Raw genomic sequence first — 19349 nt, 5'->3', positions numbered from 1 at the left:
GCTATCCTGGTTCTCATTCTGTGGTAAGTGACCTGTTGCTTCCTGGAGAATCCTAGTGTTCAGTTTTCTCAACTACGACATCTTCGCTCACGGCCTGTCCGATGCCCCACATCGCGCACCGCCTCTGACCCATCTCTGTCGCTCGGTGAACAGACTCTCAGTGACCTTCCCCTCTGTTGTACCTCCAGGAGACATCGGAAAAAACGTCGGAGAATGTTGGCCTGGATGGACATGCACAGGGTGCCAATGCAGAGTGAGATCCCACAGTCAGCAGGGTTGATACCTCAAGCAGCACGTCCATCAAGTCTGCCCTCAGGAATCTGCTCCAACCTGTTCAATCACTCCACATGACTAAAGCCCCCACCTCTCGATCCCGACAACATCATAGTGTATCTCCTCGGCTCTCCCTCCAATGTGACCCCAGCCTTCCTGTAGTGGAGTCAGCTGATGTAGTCCATCCCCGATCTCTGAAGGGAACTGCACTGTACGACTTCTTCACCATCCTGTCTCATGGTGTAGTTGCTTTCAGGGGTCTCTGGAATTGTATCCCACGGACTCTCTGTTCCACACCCCCGGTGTCCCATCATAAATTGTGGATGTTCTACCAGAATTTGACTTCCCAGAATATATCACCTTGTCCTCATTTGTATTAAACTCCATCCGTCTCTCTCAGCCCAACTTTCCATCCGATCTGTATCCGAGCCAACCTTGTCAATTCTTATAGCTGCCTCCTTAAAAAAAGACACTTGCAGAGGAGAGGATTTCCCCTGTGCAAAGAAGAGCTGAAAGGCCTGTATCTGTGCAGTATAGTTCTGTGACATTCCAGCCCAACCTACTCTAGGTTAGAATTGACGTTTCTCCCAGGTGTACAATGTATGGCAGGGAGGAGGGGGGAATGGAGAAACTCTGGACTCGTGCGTGTATGTGCAGCCCTGGGTCAGCTGTGTAAACCTTGCATTGCACTGTGTATAGGAATCACAAGTATTTCACAATTCAAAATCTCATTCGACCAAATCCTGCCTTTCCCACACCTCTGGGAATGAGGAAGTTGGCATTCTGGGATGCGAACACCAAACAGCCCTGCCTGTTGTGAGAGGGATCAGTGTTGTAAATATTCTATGGGGAAGCATTTTGGCCTTTTTTGCAGAATTTTGGGCTTTTTGGGGTCGTGGGAGGATTGGGGTTAGTTTTGATTTATAGGATTAATTGTAAGATTAATTTTAGTTTTTTGTATTTTTTCCCATTTCGGAGTTCTGGAGCATGCATATTTTGTTTATGGTTATACTTATCACCACCAGTTTTGATTAGCTTGCGCTAGTAAGTGTGTATCTATGTGTTAAATAAAATAAATTTTTTAATGGCAGTTAAACAGATAAATGTTATAAGTTTGAATGTACATGATTGGAATCATCCTATTAAGCGAAAGAAGACTTTAAAAATTATTAATTGATTCCAACCCGATATACCTTTTGTTCAAGAAACGCAAATCAAAACGGGTGATCAAAATAGATTTTTTAAAATGTGGAAGAGCCTTCAATTTCACGCTACCTGTCAAAATAAAACAAAGGTAGTATCTATTTCTATTATAACTAATATTTTATTCATCCAAGAAGACATTGTATCAGATATTAATGGTAGATTTTTAATTGTTAAAGGAACAATTTGTCATAGAAAATTGTTCTGATTAATCTATATGGACCTAATGTAGATGATCCTACTTTTTTAAAAATGTATTTGCTTTATTGCCGGAGTTAAATGATTATATGTTGTTAAAGGGTGGTGATTTCAACTGTTGTTTAAATCCTTTGATTGACAAGAGTTCAACCAATCAGCGGCTTCCGAGCTGTTTTGCATCACTTATTAACTCTTTTTTAATTGATTTTGGCCTGGTTGAAATTTGGAGACATTTACATCCTAATGATAGAGATTTTTTTTTCACATTTTCACAAAAAAATTCGAGAATCGATTTACTTTATGGTTGATTCCCAATTTTTGTCCAAAGTCCAGAAATGTGAATATGATGCTATAGTTCTCTCGGATCATGTACCTTTAAGCTTAGCTTTTGAATTGAATTGGATGTCGCTATTGCAAATTTGCCCTGGCGTTTTCCAGAAAATTTATTACAAAGTTCGAACTTTATCAAATATATTGAGACTCAGATAAAAGATTTTTTTCTTTTTAATAATATGGGAGATGTGTCAAAATTGATTATATGGGATACATTTAAAGCATGATTGCATGGTCAGATAATCACCTATTGAGCTATGCTTAAGAAACAGACAAAAACAGAGTTAGATAAGATTTCCAAACAAATTAAAGACTTGGATAATCTTTATGCAATCTCTCCTAACATTGATTTATTCAAAAAGAGTTGAAATCCAATCACAATATAAGTTATTATTAACTTATCCTATTGAAAGAAATTTGCTTAAATTGAAAAGTCAATTTTATGTGTTTGGAGATAAAAATAATAAGCTATTAGCATCTTAATTAAAAGTAGCTAGAGCCAAAAGACAAATTTTAAAAATTCGTAAGGGAGATGGTCGTTTAGCATGTAATTATGAAGATATTAATACATTTTTCAAGACTTTTATATTGAACTTTATAAATCTCAGTTTCCAAGTGATTCTTCTAAAATGAATGCCTTTTTACAAAAGATCAATTTTCCTCAAATTTCTGTTGAAGATCAACAAACTCTTGATGCTCCTATTACTGAAAATGAAATTCAGAAAGCTATTTTTTCAATGCAATCTGGCAAAGCTACTGAACAGGATGGTTATTCTGTAGGATTTTATAAAAAATTTGAAACATTGCTCTCTCCATATATGTTGGAAACGCTTAAAGATTCTTTTTTGATAGGAGAGTTACCTCCCACATTTTATGAAGCTTCAATTTCTTTAATTCTTAAGAAAGATAAATATTCTACAGACGGTACTTCATATAGACCTATTTCTTTCTTAACTGTGGATCATAAAATTCTCTCAAAAACAATGGTTAATCGGCTGGAGAATGTTCTAGCTAAAATTATCTTTCAAGACCAAACAGGTTTTGTAACGGGCCGTTATTCCTTCTCTAATGTTCGGAGACCGTTAAATGTTATATATTCATCCTTTTCTAAAACTCCCCAATGTGTTGTCTCTCTTGATGCTGAAAAGGCATTTGACAGAGTTGAATGGAAATACTTATTTAGTATTTTAGAGAAATTCGGCGTTCATATTAATTTTAATAAGTGGATTAGAATGATATATAAATGCCCTATTGCTACTGTTATTACTAACAATTACAGATCTCCTTTAATTCGGCTTTCGCGGGGTACGAGACAAGGACGTCCATTTGTTATTTAATTTGGTGCTGGAACCCTTGGCTATTGCACTTCGTGAAGCTAAAGATATTCATGGAATTTTCATAAATAGGACTGTTCATAAGATCTCTCTCTATGATTTTAGTTTATATTTCGAATCCTGAAGAATCCATTCCTAGTTTATTGAAATGATTAAATGATTTTGGAAAGTTTTTGGGATATAAACTAAACTTTCATAAAAGTGAATTATTTCCCCTAAATGATTCTTCTTCTATATATGATGACATTCCTTTTAGAGTTACGGACTCTTTTAAATATTTAGGTATTATTATTACTAAAAATCATAAAGACCTTTACGAAGCTAATTTGGTTACTTTAGTGGATTTTATGAAGCAATTATGATGTATAGCTCCGGGGTTATGCTCCCAATGGGTTTTTTATTTGCTTGGTTTTTTTCTCAGTTACTTGGTTTTTTTTTAATATAAGTTAGTAGGGGGTTCTTTATTTTCCTCCTTTCCCTTTCAAAAAAAATTCACTTCCAGCAATTTTTGGGATTATTCCAGAGGAAGCAAGCAAAGTGTCTGTTTCCGCTCAACATGTGATAGCTTCTTCAACTTTACTGGCTGGAAGTGCTATTTTGCTACACTGGAAAGAATCTAACCCACCTACTGTTTTTTATTGGCTCTCCTCCATTACGTCATGTCTAAGCTTGGAGAAAATTAGAAGCCGGACATTTGATACATCCTTTAATTTTGAACAAGTCTGGTGACCCTTTATTCAATATTTTCATATGATCTAATTTATTTATTTATTTTTCTTTATTCTCTTTGGGGGAAATCCTTATTCGTGAAGGTTCGGAGATGACTGGAAGGATGTTTTTTCTCTCTCTTTTTTTGCATTTTTATCCTCAATTGGACTGCCCAATCTTTCTTTTTCTTTCTTTATTCTTTCTCTTTTTTTGTTTCAGTTAGTTAGTGGGTTTTTTTTTCCTTTATCAAATAAGATTTCCAATTTTTTTTATGATTGCTATGAGGAGTCGTAGTTTTTTTTGACCATTGTACATATAACAGCGTAATATTTTACCTATTTGATTTTGACATTATATACTTTGTTTTTATTATTGCTGTTTATATGTCTTTTATATTATTTGTTTGCTAAACTCCTCCTCTGATTTGTATATTCTTTATTTGAAAATCAATAAAAAGATTGAAAAACGAATGAAAAAAATTCTTCACACTTTATTTTCTCTTATTATTATTGATGTATTGCTTAGATTTGTTAATCAGTTATTTGCTAAATTAATTCTTTATTGGATATAATGACATTTTGACTTAATCTATTTTTTTGCTAACCTTCAATATAATTAATAAAAACATTTTTTAAATGAAAATGTAAATATTTATTGTACTTGTCCTGTCGTTGTGACGATATATTATTGTTACGTTGAAGTGAGGGAGTGGGGGGTGGAAATTGGAAATGTAATCCAGAAATAGTGGAAACACTCAGCAGATCAGACAGCATCTGTGGGGAGGGAGACACGGAGTTAATGTTTACATTTGAAAACACTCCATCTACACAGCCCCTGCCTCAGGGAAGCTGCCAGCATAATGAAAGACACCTTTCATCCTGGTAATTCTCTTCTACAATGAAGGTGAATTCTTGACAAACTTCATCACCTTCCACAACACCAGCAAAGTCTTCGCACAAACCTGCCAATTGTACCTGCACCCTTTACAACTCAGTTGGTAACAAATCACACATTTGGTACCCCATGGTAAACAACAGGTCAGACATCAATCAGAAAAGTATCCTCCCATCACTACCATCGAACTCTGATCACCAGCCGATGTTGGATCCAATTATCTGGCTCACTTTGGACTCCAAGTGCCTTCCAGACCAGTCCTCCATATCAAAGATCTTACTAACGTGTATGTAGATATCATCCACCTCACTACCCTTATCGAACCTTTTATTTACAACCTTAAAAAAACTCAGGCAAATTAGATGGACAGGAATTCACTCTACAAAGTTGAGCTGAAGTGCCTGTATCCAGAAAATTCTGTGACTTTCCCAGCCAAAAGCCAGTCAGATCCACAGTTGTCCCTTGTAAATTGCACATCTCCCAGGATGTGCCATGTATAAGGGAATCTACAGACCCCTGGGTGGGCATGCAACCCTGGGTCAGCTCTGCAAGCCCAGGTGTGGGATTTGAATGCATTCCAGGATCTCCTGGAAGTAATTCCTGCCTCTTTCCCAAATATGTGGGAATGACCAAGGTAGTTTTATTGGCTGTGAACAAAACTGACTCCTGGTGTGAGAGGGCTCTCAGTGTTATAAGTATGGATTTTAGTATTTATGGTTATAAATTATTCTGGTATTTATGACAATAATTATTAAATTAAAGTATTCAATCCTCAACAATCATGTATGCAATTCCAATCAACAAACTCAAAAAGCAAACTGTACCTCCCTCTGCAACTGGACCCTTGACTCCCTCATCAGGGCACCGCAGTCAGTGTGGATCAGAAAGAACATCTCTACCTCGTTGACACCCAACACTGTCACACCTCAGGGATGTGTGCTTAGTCCACTGCTCAACTCTCTCTACACCCATGACTGTGTAGCTAGGCACAGCTCAAATGCCAGCCATAAATTTGCTGATGACACAACTATTATTGGCAGAGTATCAGATGGTGACAAGGAGGCATTCAGGAGTGAGATAGATCAGCTGGATAAATGGTGTCACAACAACAACCTTCATTGCTACCATCAAGGAGGACGTTCAGAGCCTAAGGGGACACACCAAAATTTCAGGAAAAGCTCCCCCTTCACAATCAGATTTCTGAATGGACAATCAACCCATGTACACTTCCTCATCATTGTTTTGCTCTCTGCTTGCGGTATTTTTATATATATTCTTATTGCAAGTTATAGTATTTTTATTATTATGTATTGTAATGGACAGCGTCCACAAAACAAGGTCAGATAGGGGCAGATCAACAGAAGCTAAGGGACAGGTTCTGGTTGTGAACCTGGGCCTTGAAGTGAACTACTGGAGGAGTTGGGTTCAGAAGGGGTTAAATGACCCCAGCAGTGAGTGGGTCTCTCCCCTACTCACTGATGCTCTCCCAGTCTTTCCCCCTATCCCTGTGGACAAGACACAAATGAACATGTTACAGGAAAAGTTTACTTGTGCATTGTGGCGCCAAAGTCTTTTTCACACCCTGAAGTTTGTTGATCACCGTGATGTTTAGGTGACCTGAATCGTGAGTGACAACAAGCTGGACCGTTATTGCCGAAACAGGGACGTTGTGATGAGTTGGGTTGGCGAAGGGGGTCAGATATCAGTACTGGCGACACATCCCGCACCGGGAGCCAGGCCCGAAGGAAACCCACATGGTCACAAGGAGGACGTACCGGCCTCGGTGGGAATTGAACCCATGAGCCTGTACGGTAAAGCATTGTGCTACTACTACACTACGGTACCACCGCTGTGTCTTACGCTCTTGTCTCACAGCCCCCCCATTGGCTACATCTGTGGGAAGTGCACCCAGTAGTTACTTGGGACAGTAGTTTGGAAGGGACTGGGGAATCTACTCAAAATAATGAAGGTACAATCATTCTGTTGTCGTGGGTAATTTCAATTACTCCAATATGGACTAAAACCTTCTTAGTGGAAGAGATTAAAGAGGACAGCGTTTGTTAGTTGCATCCAGAAGGATTGATACTGGACCTGGAGTTGTGTAATAAGCCTGGCCAGGTGACTGACATTCTCATGGGAGAATTGTCAGGGAACAGTAACCACAAGTTTTAAGTTAGCTTTAGATAAGGGCAAGTGCAGATCTAGCTATAGTATTAAATTACTAAATTACAACAGCCAATTACAAGACATTGAGGAAGGAACTAGGCAGAGACAATTGGGAACAGTAATCTTTAGGCGTCCGCATCTGTGGACAGGTATGTGTGGAGGGTGTATAAAGACCAACTTCACAGGGTACAGGACAGGTATGCTCCATGTACTGAGGACAAGGATACCCAAGTCAGGGAACCTGGGACGTTGTGAGAGACCCGTGTGGTAAGTACAGCTCCAACACCATATACAAGTTTGCTGATGACACCAGTGTTGTGGGATCTATCAAAGGGATTGATGAATCTGCATACAGGGAGGAAACTTGGCTGAGTGGTGTTATAACTACAAGCTCTCACTGAATGTGAACAATGTCAAGGAACTGATTGTAGACTGTTGGAGAGGGAAACCAGAGGTCCATGAACCAGTAATCATCGGAGGATCAGAGTTGGAGAGGGTCAGTAATTTTACATTCCCTGGGTGTCACTATCTCAGAGGACTTGTCCAGGACCCATCATATAAATTTTATTGGGAAAGCACGGAAGTGCCTCTACTTCCTCGGGAATCTGTGGATGATTGGCAAGTCACCTTAGCAAGCTTCTATAGATGTGTGGTGGAAAGTGTGTTAACTGCCTGTTATGGGGGGAAAGTGAATCCAACACACTTTACACATACAGTAAGAGCAAGAGGGTACGGACACTGACGGATTAAGGATGGGACATATCTTCGGAGGAGGAGGCTGTGGGCAAAGTCCTAAATGAGTAATTTCCATCAGTATTTACCAAGGAGGACAGTGAGATCAGTGTAGACTGAGCTAATTTACAGGGGCATCTCGATATACACAGCTGGAGGTAGTGTAGGGTCTTTTGAAAAATATGAAGGTTGATAAATCCGCAGGGCCTGATGTGGTATACCAAGTTTTCAGGCTTCTGTACCTCCCTCGTGTGGTAGCAACATCCTGGGTGAGGGGGTGTGTCCTTCATAATGAACACTGCCCCACCCGTCCAGATATCCCACTCCCAACGCTGATGATGCCCTGGCTCTGTCCCGGTATTAAACTTCTGTCCCCCAATGTTTGTATATATATAAAATGATATTCCTTTTAGAATTGTTAATACTTTTAAATACTTAAGTATTATAATTACTAAAAATATAAAGATCTTTATAAAGCTAATATAGTTCCTTTAATGGACTCCATGAAACAACTATCTTCTAGATGGAATCCACTTACTCTCTCTTTAATAGGCCATATCCATGCTGTGAAAATGATGATTTTACTTAGATTGTTATATATTTTCCAAAATATACCTATCTTTTTAACTAAAATTTTTTTGATCAAACTGACTTCTCTTATTTTTTCCTTTATTTGGAACAATAAAAGACCAAGAATTAATAAGTATCATCTACAAAAATCTAAAAAAAATTGGTGGACTTGCACTTCCTAATTTAAGACTGTATTATTGGGGGGTTAATATCAGACAATTATGTTTTTGGCTATATTGGCTCAACAATTTGGAACTAAAAGCTGATAAACAATTTCATTTAACTTCAATATTAGGAGCTCCATTACCTCTACAACTCTCTAAAATTCCAAATTTAAATCTTTACCCTGTTATTAAATAGTCCTTACGGATTTGGTTTCAGTTTTGCAATATTTTAAATTTTAAACAATTTAAGTTGTCTAGTTTTTTTAGATCGAAACTTTTTATTTAAGCCTTCAATAACCGATCCCATTTTTCTCCTATGGAGAAATAGAGGGATCCGTTCTTTTACAGATTTATTTTGTGATGGACGATTGATGACTTTTGAAGAGTTAATTAACAAATATACACATCGCTCATACACATTTTCTGCAATATCTTCAGGTTAGACATTTTTACAACAATATTTATCTGTTTCCATATTTGCAAGAATCTGATTTGTTGGATACCATTTTGAAGTTGAATCCTTTAGTGAGAGGTTCTATTAGCAGAATTTATAATTTACTTTTGTTACAAAAAGAGAACCTCTCACTAAAGATTAAACAAGATTGGGAGAGAGAACTTAATATGACCTTTGCTGGTGAAGACTGGTTGCGAGTTTTGAAAAACGTAAATTCTTCTTCTGTATGTACCAACCATTGCTTAATTCAATTTAAAATTGTACACCTCTATTACTTAACAAAGTAGAGACTATCTAAAATATTCCCTGGTACAGATAACCATTGCGATAGGTGTAAACTGAAGTAGCTACTTTATCACATATGTTCTGGTCACTTCTTTATTAAAACCGTTTTGGAAATCTTTATTTTCTACAATTTCTAAAGCTCTGAAAATTAATTTACAACCTAACAGTTTGACTGTTCTATTTGGAATACTTCCGCATCATATTCAGGGTATTTCATCTTCAGATCAACATGTAATTGCATTTGTTACACTATTGGCAAGAAGGTCTATTTTATTAAAATGGAAAGATACTTCTGTCCCTCCATTAATTGAACGGTTTTCTCAAGTAATTTTATGTCTCGGTTTGGAAAAAATTAGTAGAACTTTTGATCCCCGATTCGATTTTGAGAGAAGATGAGGCTCGTTTGCCAAATATTAATATTTAATTTGAACTGTATAATATGACTTCCTTCCAATCTTATTCAATATAAATATGAATTGGCGGTTGATGATTCTATTTCTTTTTATATAAATAAAATGAAATATAAAAATATATATAGAGGAGGGTAAGACGTATTGCTCCAGGAGTTGATTCCTAATGAGATTTTTTTTCCATTTTTTTTGTAGTCAGTGGTTTTTTTTCTTAGTTAGATGGGGTTCTTTTTTTTTCTTTTCCTTACATATATATTTTTTTCATTTTTATATATTACGATCAGTTTTTATTTTCTTCAGCTTTATTAATTATATATATTAATTTGTTGAAGTTTTCTATCATCTTATAGTTGTAGAAGATTATGTACCAATAAAAAGATTCTAAAAATGAAAGATGAACACTGCCTTTCTGAGGCACTGCCCCGCCCATCCAGATATCCCACTCCCAACGCTGATGATGCCCTGGCTCTGTCCCGGTATTAAACTTCTGTCCCCCAATGTCGTCTATCCGCTGAAAATGCAGGAAGATGCAAATGAATATATTACTAGCAAATTTTGTTTGTATTTCCTGGCGCTGTCTTTTCCCGCGCTGAATGCAAAGTTTGTTGATACCAGCGCTGACGTTGTCAGTCTACCAATCAGCGCTAAGGGGGTGTGAACTTGTGGAGTCTTGATGACTATTAAAGTCAGGAAGCCGGTGTCCAGCGCAGCGTGATTGTGTTTGAAATGGCGGTCTGCATCATCCTACAGCCAAATGCCCTCAGGTAGAGGTCCCGGGATCGTGACCGTGGGATTGTTCTTTCATACAACACCAGGCGGCGATTGCAGAAGTGGGGTTCTAGATGCGGTCGGGTTGGTGACGGGAGCCGCACCGGTGACATGCCCGTCCGGCAGTGGGAGGGAGAGGAGGGGAGCGGCCGGGAAAGGGGATGGAGTGGAAGGGGAGAGGGAGATCGGGGCACTGTGAGCGGTAACTGCAAAGTTTGATTACCCATGTTGGTGGGTTGTCAGGTTGTACCGATCAGCGCTCAGATCCGTGGTGGGGGTGGATCACAGGAGTTGCATCAAAGAGTGGGCGGGGCCAGAAGGAGAAAGCCGGTGTTCCCGCAGAGCGAGATTGTGTTTGAAATGACCGTGTGGCCCTGTTGGGGAGTGGGAAGGGGGTGAGAAGGCGTCGCTCAACAGGGCTCTACCAGTCAGTGCTGGGGGGTGGGTCACAGGAAGTTTCATTGAATCAACACACACAAAATGCTGGTGAAACGCAGCAGGTCAGGCGGCATCTATAAGGAGGAAGTACAGTCGACGTTTCCGGCCGAGACCCGTCGTCAGGACTAACTGAAAGAAAAGATAGTAAGAGATTTGAAAGTGGGGGGGGGGGTCCGAAATGATAGAAGACAGGAGGGGCGGGGATGAAACTAAGAGCTGGAAAGTTCATACAAGCTGTTCCTCCAACCTGAGTGTGGCTTCATCATGACAGTAGAGAGGGGCCGTGGATAGACATATCAGAATGGGAATGGGACGTGGAAGTAAAATGTGTGGTGGACAGAGCGTAGGTGTTCAGCGAAACGGTCTCCCAGTCTGTGTCGTGTCTCACCAATATATAAAAGGCCACACCGGGAGCACCGGACGCATTATACCACACCAGCCGACTCACAGGTGAAGTGTCGCCTCACCTGGAAGGACTGTCTGGGGCCCTGAATGCTGGTGAGGGAGGAAGTAAGGGTAGGTGTAGCACTTCTTCTGCTTCCAAGGATAAGTGCCAGGAAGGAGATTGGTGGGAAGGGATTGGGGGGGGGGGGGGGGGGGAAGGAATGGACAAGAGAGTCGCGTAGGGAGCGATCCCTGAGGAAAGCAGAAAGAGGGGGAGTGAAAGATGTGCTTGGTGGTGGGATCCCGTTGGAGGTGTCAGAATTTACGGAGAATTATATGTTGGACCTGAAGGCTGGTGGGGTGGTAGGTGAGGAGAAGGGGAACCCTATCCTGGGTGGGATGACGGGAGGATGGGTGCATGAAATAGGAGAGATGTGTTTGAGAGCAGAATGGAGGAAGGGAAGCCCCTTTCTTTAAAAAAGGAAGACATCTCCTTCATCCTGAAGTGAAAAGCCTCATCCTGAGAGCAGATGCGGCGGAGACGGGGATGGCATTTTTGCAAGAGGCAGGGTGGGACGAGGAATAGTCCAGGTAGCTGTGCGAGTCTGTAGGCTTGTAGTAGACATCAGTAGATAAGCTCTCTCCAAAGATAGAGACAGAAAGATCAAGTAAGGGGAGGGAGGTGTCAGAAATGGACCAGGTAAATTTGAGGGCAGGGTGAAAGTTGGAGGCAAAGTTAATGAAGTCAACGAGCTCAGCATGTGTGCAGGAGGCAGCACCAATGCAGTCGTCGATGTAGCGAAGGAAAAGTGGGAGACGGATACCCGTATAGGCTTTGAACATGGACTGTTCCACAAAGCCAACAAAAAGGCAGGCATAACTGGGACCCGTACGGGTGCCCATGGCTACACCTTTGGTTTGGAGGAAGTGGGAGGAGTCAAAGGAGAAATTTTTAAGAGTGAGGATTAATTCCACTAGACGGAAGAGAGTGGTGGTAGAGGGGAATTGGTTAGGTCTGGAATTCAAAAAGAAGTGGAGAGCTTTGAGACCTTCCTGGTGGGGGATGGAGGTATATAGGGACTGGACATCCATGGTAAAAATAAGGCGGTGGGGGCCAGGGAACTTAAAATCATTGAAAAAATTCAAAGCGTGAGAAGTTTCACAAACATAGGTGGGAAGGGATTGAACAAGGGGGGATGAAACAGTGTCAAGGTCTGGTTTCATTGAACATTGACAAGGAATGACTAGAAGCAGAAAGCCGGTGTTCCTGCACAGCGAGATCGTGTTTGAAATGCCTGTGAGAGTGCGCGCAATGGGGGCGAGTGCGCAGATGTTGTCTATGTGGATTTTAGCAAGGTCTGGCCATTAACATGCACTGTGTCTTTAAATTTGCCCTCACAAACACCCAATAACACACAATTGCCTGGACTGGATTCCATTGACCATCGTCCCCAAGCATATTGACCCATACATCCAGTTTCATCCAGCTGAGGTCCCAGTACAGATCCCTGCTCAACACCACTAGTCAAATACTTCCAGTCAGAACACATCCCATCAACCACTACCTTCTGTCTGATGTAGGCAAGCCAATTCTAAATCCAAACAGCCAATTCACTCTCCATCCCACGGACCTTAAAATGGATGAGCCTCCCATCGGGGACTTTGTCAAAGGCTTTGCTAAAATCCATGTAGGTAATAACCACTGTCCATACTCCATCAGTCACCCCACCTCGTCAAAAAACACAATAGAGTCAAAAACACACAACGGACCCCACACAAGAACAGCCTGACTGACCCCGATTTGGCCATGGTTTTCCATTAAATCCAATCTCAAAGGAACATTTAAAATCAGGCTACTGGCTGGACAGTTTCAGCTGTTCATGACTAAACTCTGGCCACTGTTGACAGTTCCTGTCTGAGGTGGGATCAGATTCTGCAGAGTTCACTCCTCACCTCAACCTATCTTTCTCCTCAGGTTCATCGCAATCTGTCTGTTGTTGTTCACGGTCGGATCTTCTTCTTGTAAGTACAACGTAACATAGAGGGAGATTCTGTGTCCAGGGTTGAGTGAGAATCATTCTGTGTCTGATCCCTGTGACGGGACAGTCTGCAGGGAACTGCATTTCATCTGACCCATGGAGTGGGCGATGGGACATTGTAGAGGGAATTTCACCCTATATCTGGTTCCAGTTTGGTATTATGAGGTGGTAGGGGGAGGGAGAGATTCATTGTTGGTCTGACCCTGGGGCTGTGATGGGGCAGTGTATAGGGAACCACTCTATGAAGGGGGGGTTGACATCCCTCTGAACCCACTGACCCTGATACTCCTCTCCCGGCAGGTGATCACGGCCCTTGTAAGTTCATTGGAAAACCCATCTCCCTCAGCTGTCCCTGTACAATGTCCTGGTCCCAGATCCTGCGGCTTCACAACCTCGGACAGTTCCAGGATAACTGCACCAGAGGCAGAGGCACCGAACTCCGCTGTCAGACCGCCAGGGAAGCCAGGGTGGAAGCTGGTGGTGTCACCCTGAACTACACCCGGGGTATCCCTGGCACCGTCTTCTGTGAGATCTACAACAACACATCGGGTAAGTGCTGATGGGAGAGGGAGGATCTGATACTCCAGACTGCCACCATACTGATGTACATTCTCTCCGTGCCACGACGGAGACTGTAGACTTGGAACAGGCACTTTGGCCCAAAAGACTTGGGGAACTGGGGAGAGCAGCTCAGCACTGAGGTGTACCCATCATGTTCGACAGGTTTGGAGAGTCCCAGACAAGAGACAGTGGCAGACGGGACGCTCACCTCCCCACCGGTGACGAATTCTGAGATTGTGTCCACTAGGACGGACAGTTCCAAAAGAGCAGAAACGTGGGACATTAATGTGCTGATGGGAATTCGAGGTGAGGTTTAAATGATTCTCAGCAGTGAGTGGGTCTCTCCCCTCCTCCTGCTCTTTTCCCCGTTGCCGTGCTGGGCAGTTTGACAACAGAGGGCACAGGAGCAGAATAAGGCCATTCAGTCCATTGAGTCTGTGCTGCCATTTGAACAGCCGCTGATTTTTCTCAACCCTGGGCTCCATTTTAAATGTTTCCACTCATCTTAAACCCCTGTCTCCTTGATTCCACAACTCAGGGTTGGGAAGAATGTATTCACCTTATTTACTTCCCTCAAATTTTAAGCCCCTCTCTCAGTCTCCAACGCTACTGTGAATAAAATCCAAACGAGTTCAGAATCTCTCAATAGCTCAGTCCCTTGAGTCTGGGCAACATCGTCAAATCCCCTCGGCTCTCTCTGCAGCTGAATGGCATCTGTCCAATAGCAGGGTGATCAATATTGTAAATCTCCTGATTGCTGAAGGCCAGCGGTCCTGTCTACCTGTGCCACTGCGTACAAAACGTGTACTTGACATAAGGGATGGGTATATTTCTTGACGCAAAATGCAGTGGGACAGGGTGGGAGAATTTGTATTCTGTGTTTGTTCCGTGTACATTGAAACATACAGTGAAATGCATCATTTGTGTTAACGACTAACAGCCGAAGGAGGTGCAGGGGGCAGCCTGCGATTGTCAGCACACATTCTGGTGTCTGCAGTAAATATACAAATCAGTACAGAAGGAGCAACAAACAACATCAGCAAGAACCCCCCACCCCCCCGCCCATTCCATAGATCCCAATCCCCAGTGCACAATGGAATAGATGGAACCGCGCGGTGAGGTGTGGGTGTAAACAGACTATTCCACATCTATACTGTACGTTTCTGGTCGATTTGCGCTGATTATAATATTTCTCTTCCCCAGTGACGGTGGGAGTCTGTGTGCCTGTGGCTCTGCTTCTCTTTCTCTGGTAAGTGACCACATGCATTCCTGGAGAATCTCTATTCCAGAGCTCCCCATTGGTAGCTTCACTGTACCCCTTCCGTTCTTCAGTTCCCCTCCAGCTGTGAATCCCCTCCCCATCTCAGCTCCACTCCCTGCCTGTGTCACCCTGTGATCAGACTCTCCTTATGGCCTTCTGTTCTACGTGCAGGTGCGGAATGTGTGGCTCGTAAGAAGGTTGGACCAGACAGAACTTTGTGGGGTGTCTATGCACAGTGAGATCCCACTATCAGCAGAATTCAGGGCCCTTGGCACTTGTACATTCTCTCCTCTTCCACTGCCCGTCAGCAGAAGATACAAACAGCTGAAACTGGTCCAATCAGACTCAAGAATAACGTCTGTCCCTCCATCACCAAATGTCTCGGACCCAAGAAGATGAACGCATGATCTGTGTCTTGGTATTTGTGACAATCGTAAACCAGTTACCAACACTCTGGAAATAGGGAGCTGATACAAGGTGCTCCTTAAATGGTAAGGGGAGTTGAGTGATAAATTTGCACTTAGTGGCCACTTCTACCTACACCTGATTAATGCAAATATCTAATCAGACAATCATTTGGCAGCAACTCAATGCATTAAAGCCTGCAAAATCGATGTTCACACGTTGATCAGAATAAAGTGGCTGCTGTGGCCTTGTTTGCATTTGGACAAAATAAACGTAACAACACCAAGTATATAATTTCATATTAATTTTAAACACAAAACGGTTCTTCAGAGCAACATAGACAAAATGCTGCAGGAACTCGACAGGACAGGCAGGATCTATGGAAAAAAGTACAGTCGGCAGTTTGGGCTGAACCTTTGGCAGAACTGGAGAAAAAAAATGATGAGTAGATTTAATAGGTGGAGGATGAGGAGAGGGAAGCTCATGGTGATAGCTGAAACCAGGATGAGGAGGGATCAAGTAAAGAGCTGGGAAGTTGATTGGGAAAAGAGACACAGGGCTCGAGAAGGGGGAGTCCAACTGGAGAGAACAGAAGGCCCTGGAAGAAAGAAAAAGGGGGTGAAGCACCAGAGGCAGGCGATGGTAGGTAAGGAGATGAGGTGAGTGAGGGAAAAGGGGATGACTGGTGTTGTTCCTCCAACCTGAGTGTGGCCTCATCATGACAGTAGAGGAGGCCATGGATTAACATATCGGAATGGGATGGCGACTGGGAGATCACGTTACTGCTGGTGGACAGAGCGTAGGTGCTTAGCGAAGTGGTCTCCCAATCAATGTTCCCGTGTTGACTGAAACCCCGCTCTGAAGACTGACTGCTCTCCTTGCACAGGGAGCCGAAGGCACTCTTGCTCACTGACTGTTCGGGGCCCTGAATGCTAGTGAAGGAGGAGGTGTAGGGACAGGTGTTGTACTAGTTCTGCTTGCACGGATATCACTGCGGAGGGACAAATGCACTAGGGAGCTGCTTGGGGAACAATCCCGACAGAAATCCAAAAGTGGCATGGCCGAGAAGCTGGTGCAGGGGGCAGGGCTTCAGGTTCTTGGATATTTGGGATCTCTTCTAGGGGAGGCATGACCTGTTCAAAAGTGACGGTGCTGCACCTGAACCCGAGGGGAACCAATGTTCTCGCAGTCAGGTGTGTTGGAGTTGCTGCTGAGGATGAAACTAATTTTGGCAGGGGGTTGGAAACCAGTGTAAAGTGATGCAGGATAGAACAGAAAAACAAAGTTAACGTGCTGTCAGATTGTCAGGACGGGCAGGCAGGTGATGGGATTTAGTTGCAGCCAACAAGTTGAGTATCAAATAATTGGGGATACAGAGTCGGAAAATACAGTAAATACGGTCTCAAGGTGTTTAATCTAAATGCGTGTGGTATAAGAAATAAGGTGAATCATCTTGTTGCAGTATTACAGATTATCGGATATGACGTTGTGGCCATCACTGAATCATGGCTGAATGATTATTGTAGTTGGGAGCTGAATGTCCAAGGTCACATGTTGCATCGGAGGGATAGGAAATTAGGCATCAAATTCATAGAAAGATGAGAGGTAGGATTGGAAGAAGTTGAATTTTTGTAGGTTGAGTTAAGAAACTGGAACGGTAAAAGAACCCTGGTGCCAGGCCTCCCAAAAGCAGCGAGGTTGTGGATTACAACGGGAAATAGAGAAGGCATCTCAAAGTGGCAATGTTCCGTCAGTCATGCGAGATTTCAACATGCAGGTCAATTAGGAAAATCAGGTTGGAAATGGATCCCAGGAGAGTGTGTTTGTTGAATGCCTATGAGATGGCTTTTTAAACCAGTTTGTCATTGAGCCTACTAGGGGATCAGCTCTCCTGGATTGAGTGTTATGTAACCAACCGGAGGTGATAAGGGAGCTTAAGATATAAGAGCCCTGAGGAGCACAATATCATTGAGTGAAACTTGAAACTTGACAGTGAGAAAGTAAGGTCTGACATAGCAGTATTACTGTGGATTAAGGGAAATCACAGGGGCATGAGAGAGGAGTTGGCCAGAGTAAACTGGAAGATGCTGGCGGGGATGACAGCAGAGCAGCAATGGTGCGAGTTTCTAGGGAAAATCAGGAAGGTGTGGGATAGATGTATTCCAAATACTAAGATATACTCAAATGGCAAAATTGTACAACCGTGGCTGACAAGCGCAGTCAAAGTTAATGTAAAAGCAAAAGAAAGCAAGGGCAGACAACAAAGCAAAAATTAGTGGGAAGATAAAAGATGAGAAAGCTTTCAAAACCGTACAGAGAGCAACTAAAATAATCACTAGGAGGGAAAAGATGAAATATGAAAGCAAGCTAGCAAACTACATCAAGGTGGATAGTAAAAGCTGCTTCAATTAGGTAAAAATGGGAGATGAGAGTGAATATAGGACCACTAGAATATGAGGCTGGAGAAATAATACTGGGGGCTAATGAGATGACAGATGAACTAAATGAGTATTTTCTATTAGTCTTCACTGAAAGACACTAGCGGTGTGCAAATATTGAAGGGTGTGAGGGAAGAGAATTGAGGGCAATTAAAAGGTGCTCGAAAAGCTGAAACACCGAAAGGAACACAAGTCATCTGGACCAGATGAACTGTACCCTGGGGTTCTGAAAGAGGTAACAGTATAGATTGTGGAGGCATCATTGGAGCCTCCCTGCCCTCTATTGTGGACCTGTACTCTTCCAGGTTGAAGAAGAGGGCGGGGAACATCATAAAGGACTCCTCCCATCCTGCGCACGGACTGTCTGATCTGCTTCCGTCTGGTAGGTGCTTCAGATCCCTCCAGACTAAGACTAATAGGCACTGGAGAAGTTTTTTCCCTACTGCGGTCACTTTGCTGAACAGTTAACTGTCGGCTAACTATTACTTGGATTGCACTACCTATATGTATAATCTATATTTTCATTTATATTTATCGTTATTATTGTTATGAGCAGAGAGACAACATCCGCCGGAAGTAAATTCCTTGTATGTGCATAGGTACTTGGCGATTAAAGTCTGATTCTGATTAATAATGATCTTTTAAGTATCATTAGCCTCTGGCATGGTGCCAGGGGACAGGAATGTTGCAAATGTTACTCCATTCTTCACTGAAAGGAGGAAGCTGCAGAAAGGAAATTATAGACCAGTTACTCCGACCTGAGTGGTTGGGAAGATGTTGGAATCAATTTTTAAGGGTGAGGTTATGGAGTACTTGGTGACACGGGGCAAGATCGGACAAATTCAGCATGGTTTCCTTAAGGGAAAATCTTGCCTAACAAACCTGCTTGTACTCTTTGAGGAGATTACACATAGGCTAGATAAAGGGGATAGAGTGGATGCTGCATATTTGGAATTTCAGAAGGGTTTTGACAAGCTGCCTCACATGAGGCTGCAAGTTAGGAGCATGTAGCATTACAGGAAAGTTTCTGGCATAGTTAGAGCATTGGCCGAATGGTAGGACACAGTGACTGGGAATAAAAAGGTCCTTTTCTGGTTGGATGCCAGGGACTGGTGGTGTTTCACAGGGATCAGTGATTGGACAGCTTTTTATGCTGTATATCCATGATTTAGAATGTGGAATAGATGGCTTTGTTGCCAAGTTTGCAGATGATATGATGATTGGTGGAGGGGCAGAGAGTGTTGAGAAAACAAATGAAATCCAATGTTGGAAAATACATGGTCGCGCACTTTGTTAGTGAAAATAAATGTGAAGCCTATTTTCTGAACAGG

General features: G+C 42.3%; 2 protein-coding genes across 5 annotated transcripts in view; both read left to right on the top strand.

Annotated features, from left to right (window-relative positions):
• The window catches only part of LOC140732627 (uncharacterized), a 169481-nt gene extending 168759 nt beyond the window's left edge, over window positions 1-722 (top strand). For both annotated transcript variants that reach the window (XM_073055333.1, XM_073055328.1), the window contains one exon: window positions 189-722. In XM_073055333.1, coding sequence (XP_072911434.1) covers window positions 189-351 — 163 coding nt within the window. In that variant the 3' untranslated portion in view covers window positions 352-722. The remainder of the gene's footprint in view (window positions 1-188) is intronic.
• The window catches only part of LOC140732524 (uncharacterized), a 155318-nt gene that overhangs the window by 116918 nt on the left and 19051 nt on the right, over window positions 1-19349 (top strand). The gene's annotated exons all lie outside the window — the stretch shown is intronic.

The sequence above is a fragment of the Hemitrygon akajei genome, chromosome 1 (genome assembly GCF_048418815.1).
Source record: "Hemitrygon akajei chromosome 1, sHemAka1.3, whole genome shotgun sequence".
In the NCBI taxonomy this organism is placed as follows: domain Eukaryota; kingdom Metazoa; phylum Chordata; class Chondrichthyes; order Myliobatiformes; family Dasyatidae; genus Hemitrygon; species Hemitrygon akajei.
This window is presented reverse-complemented; position numbering and strand designations above follow the sequence as displayed.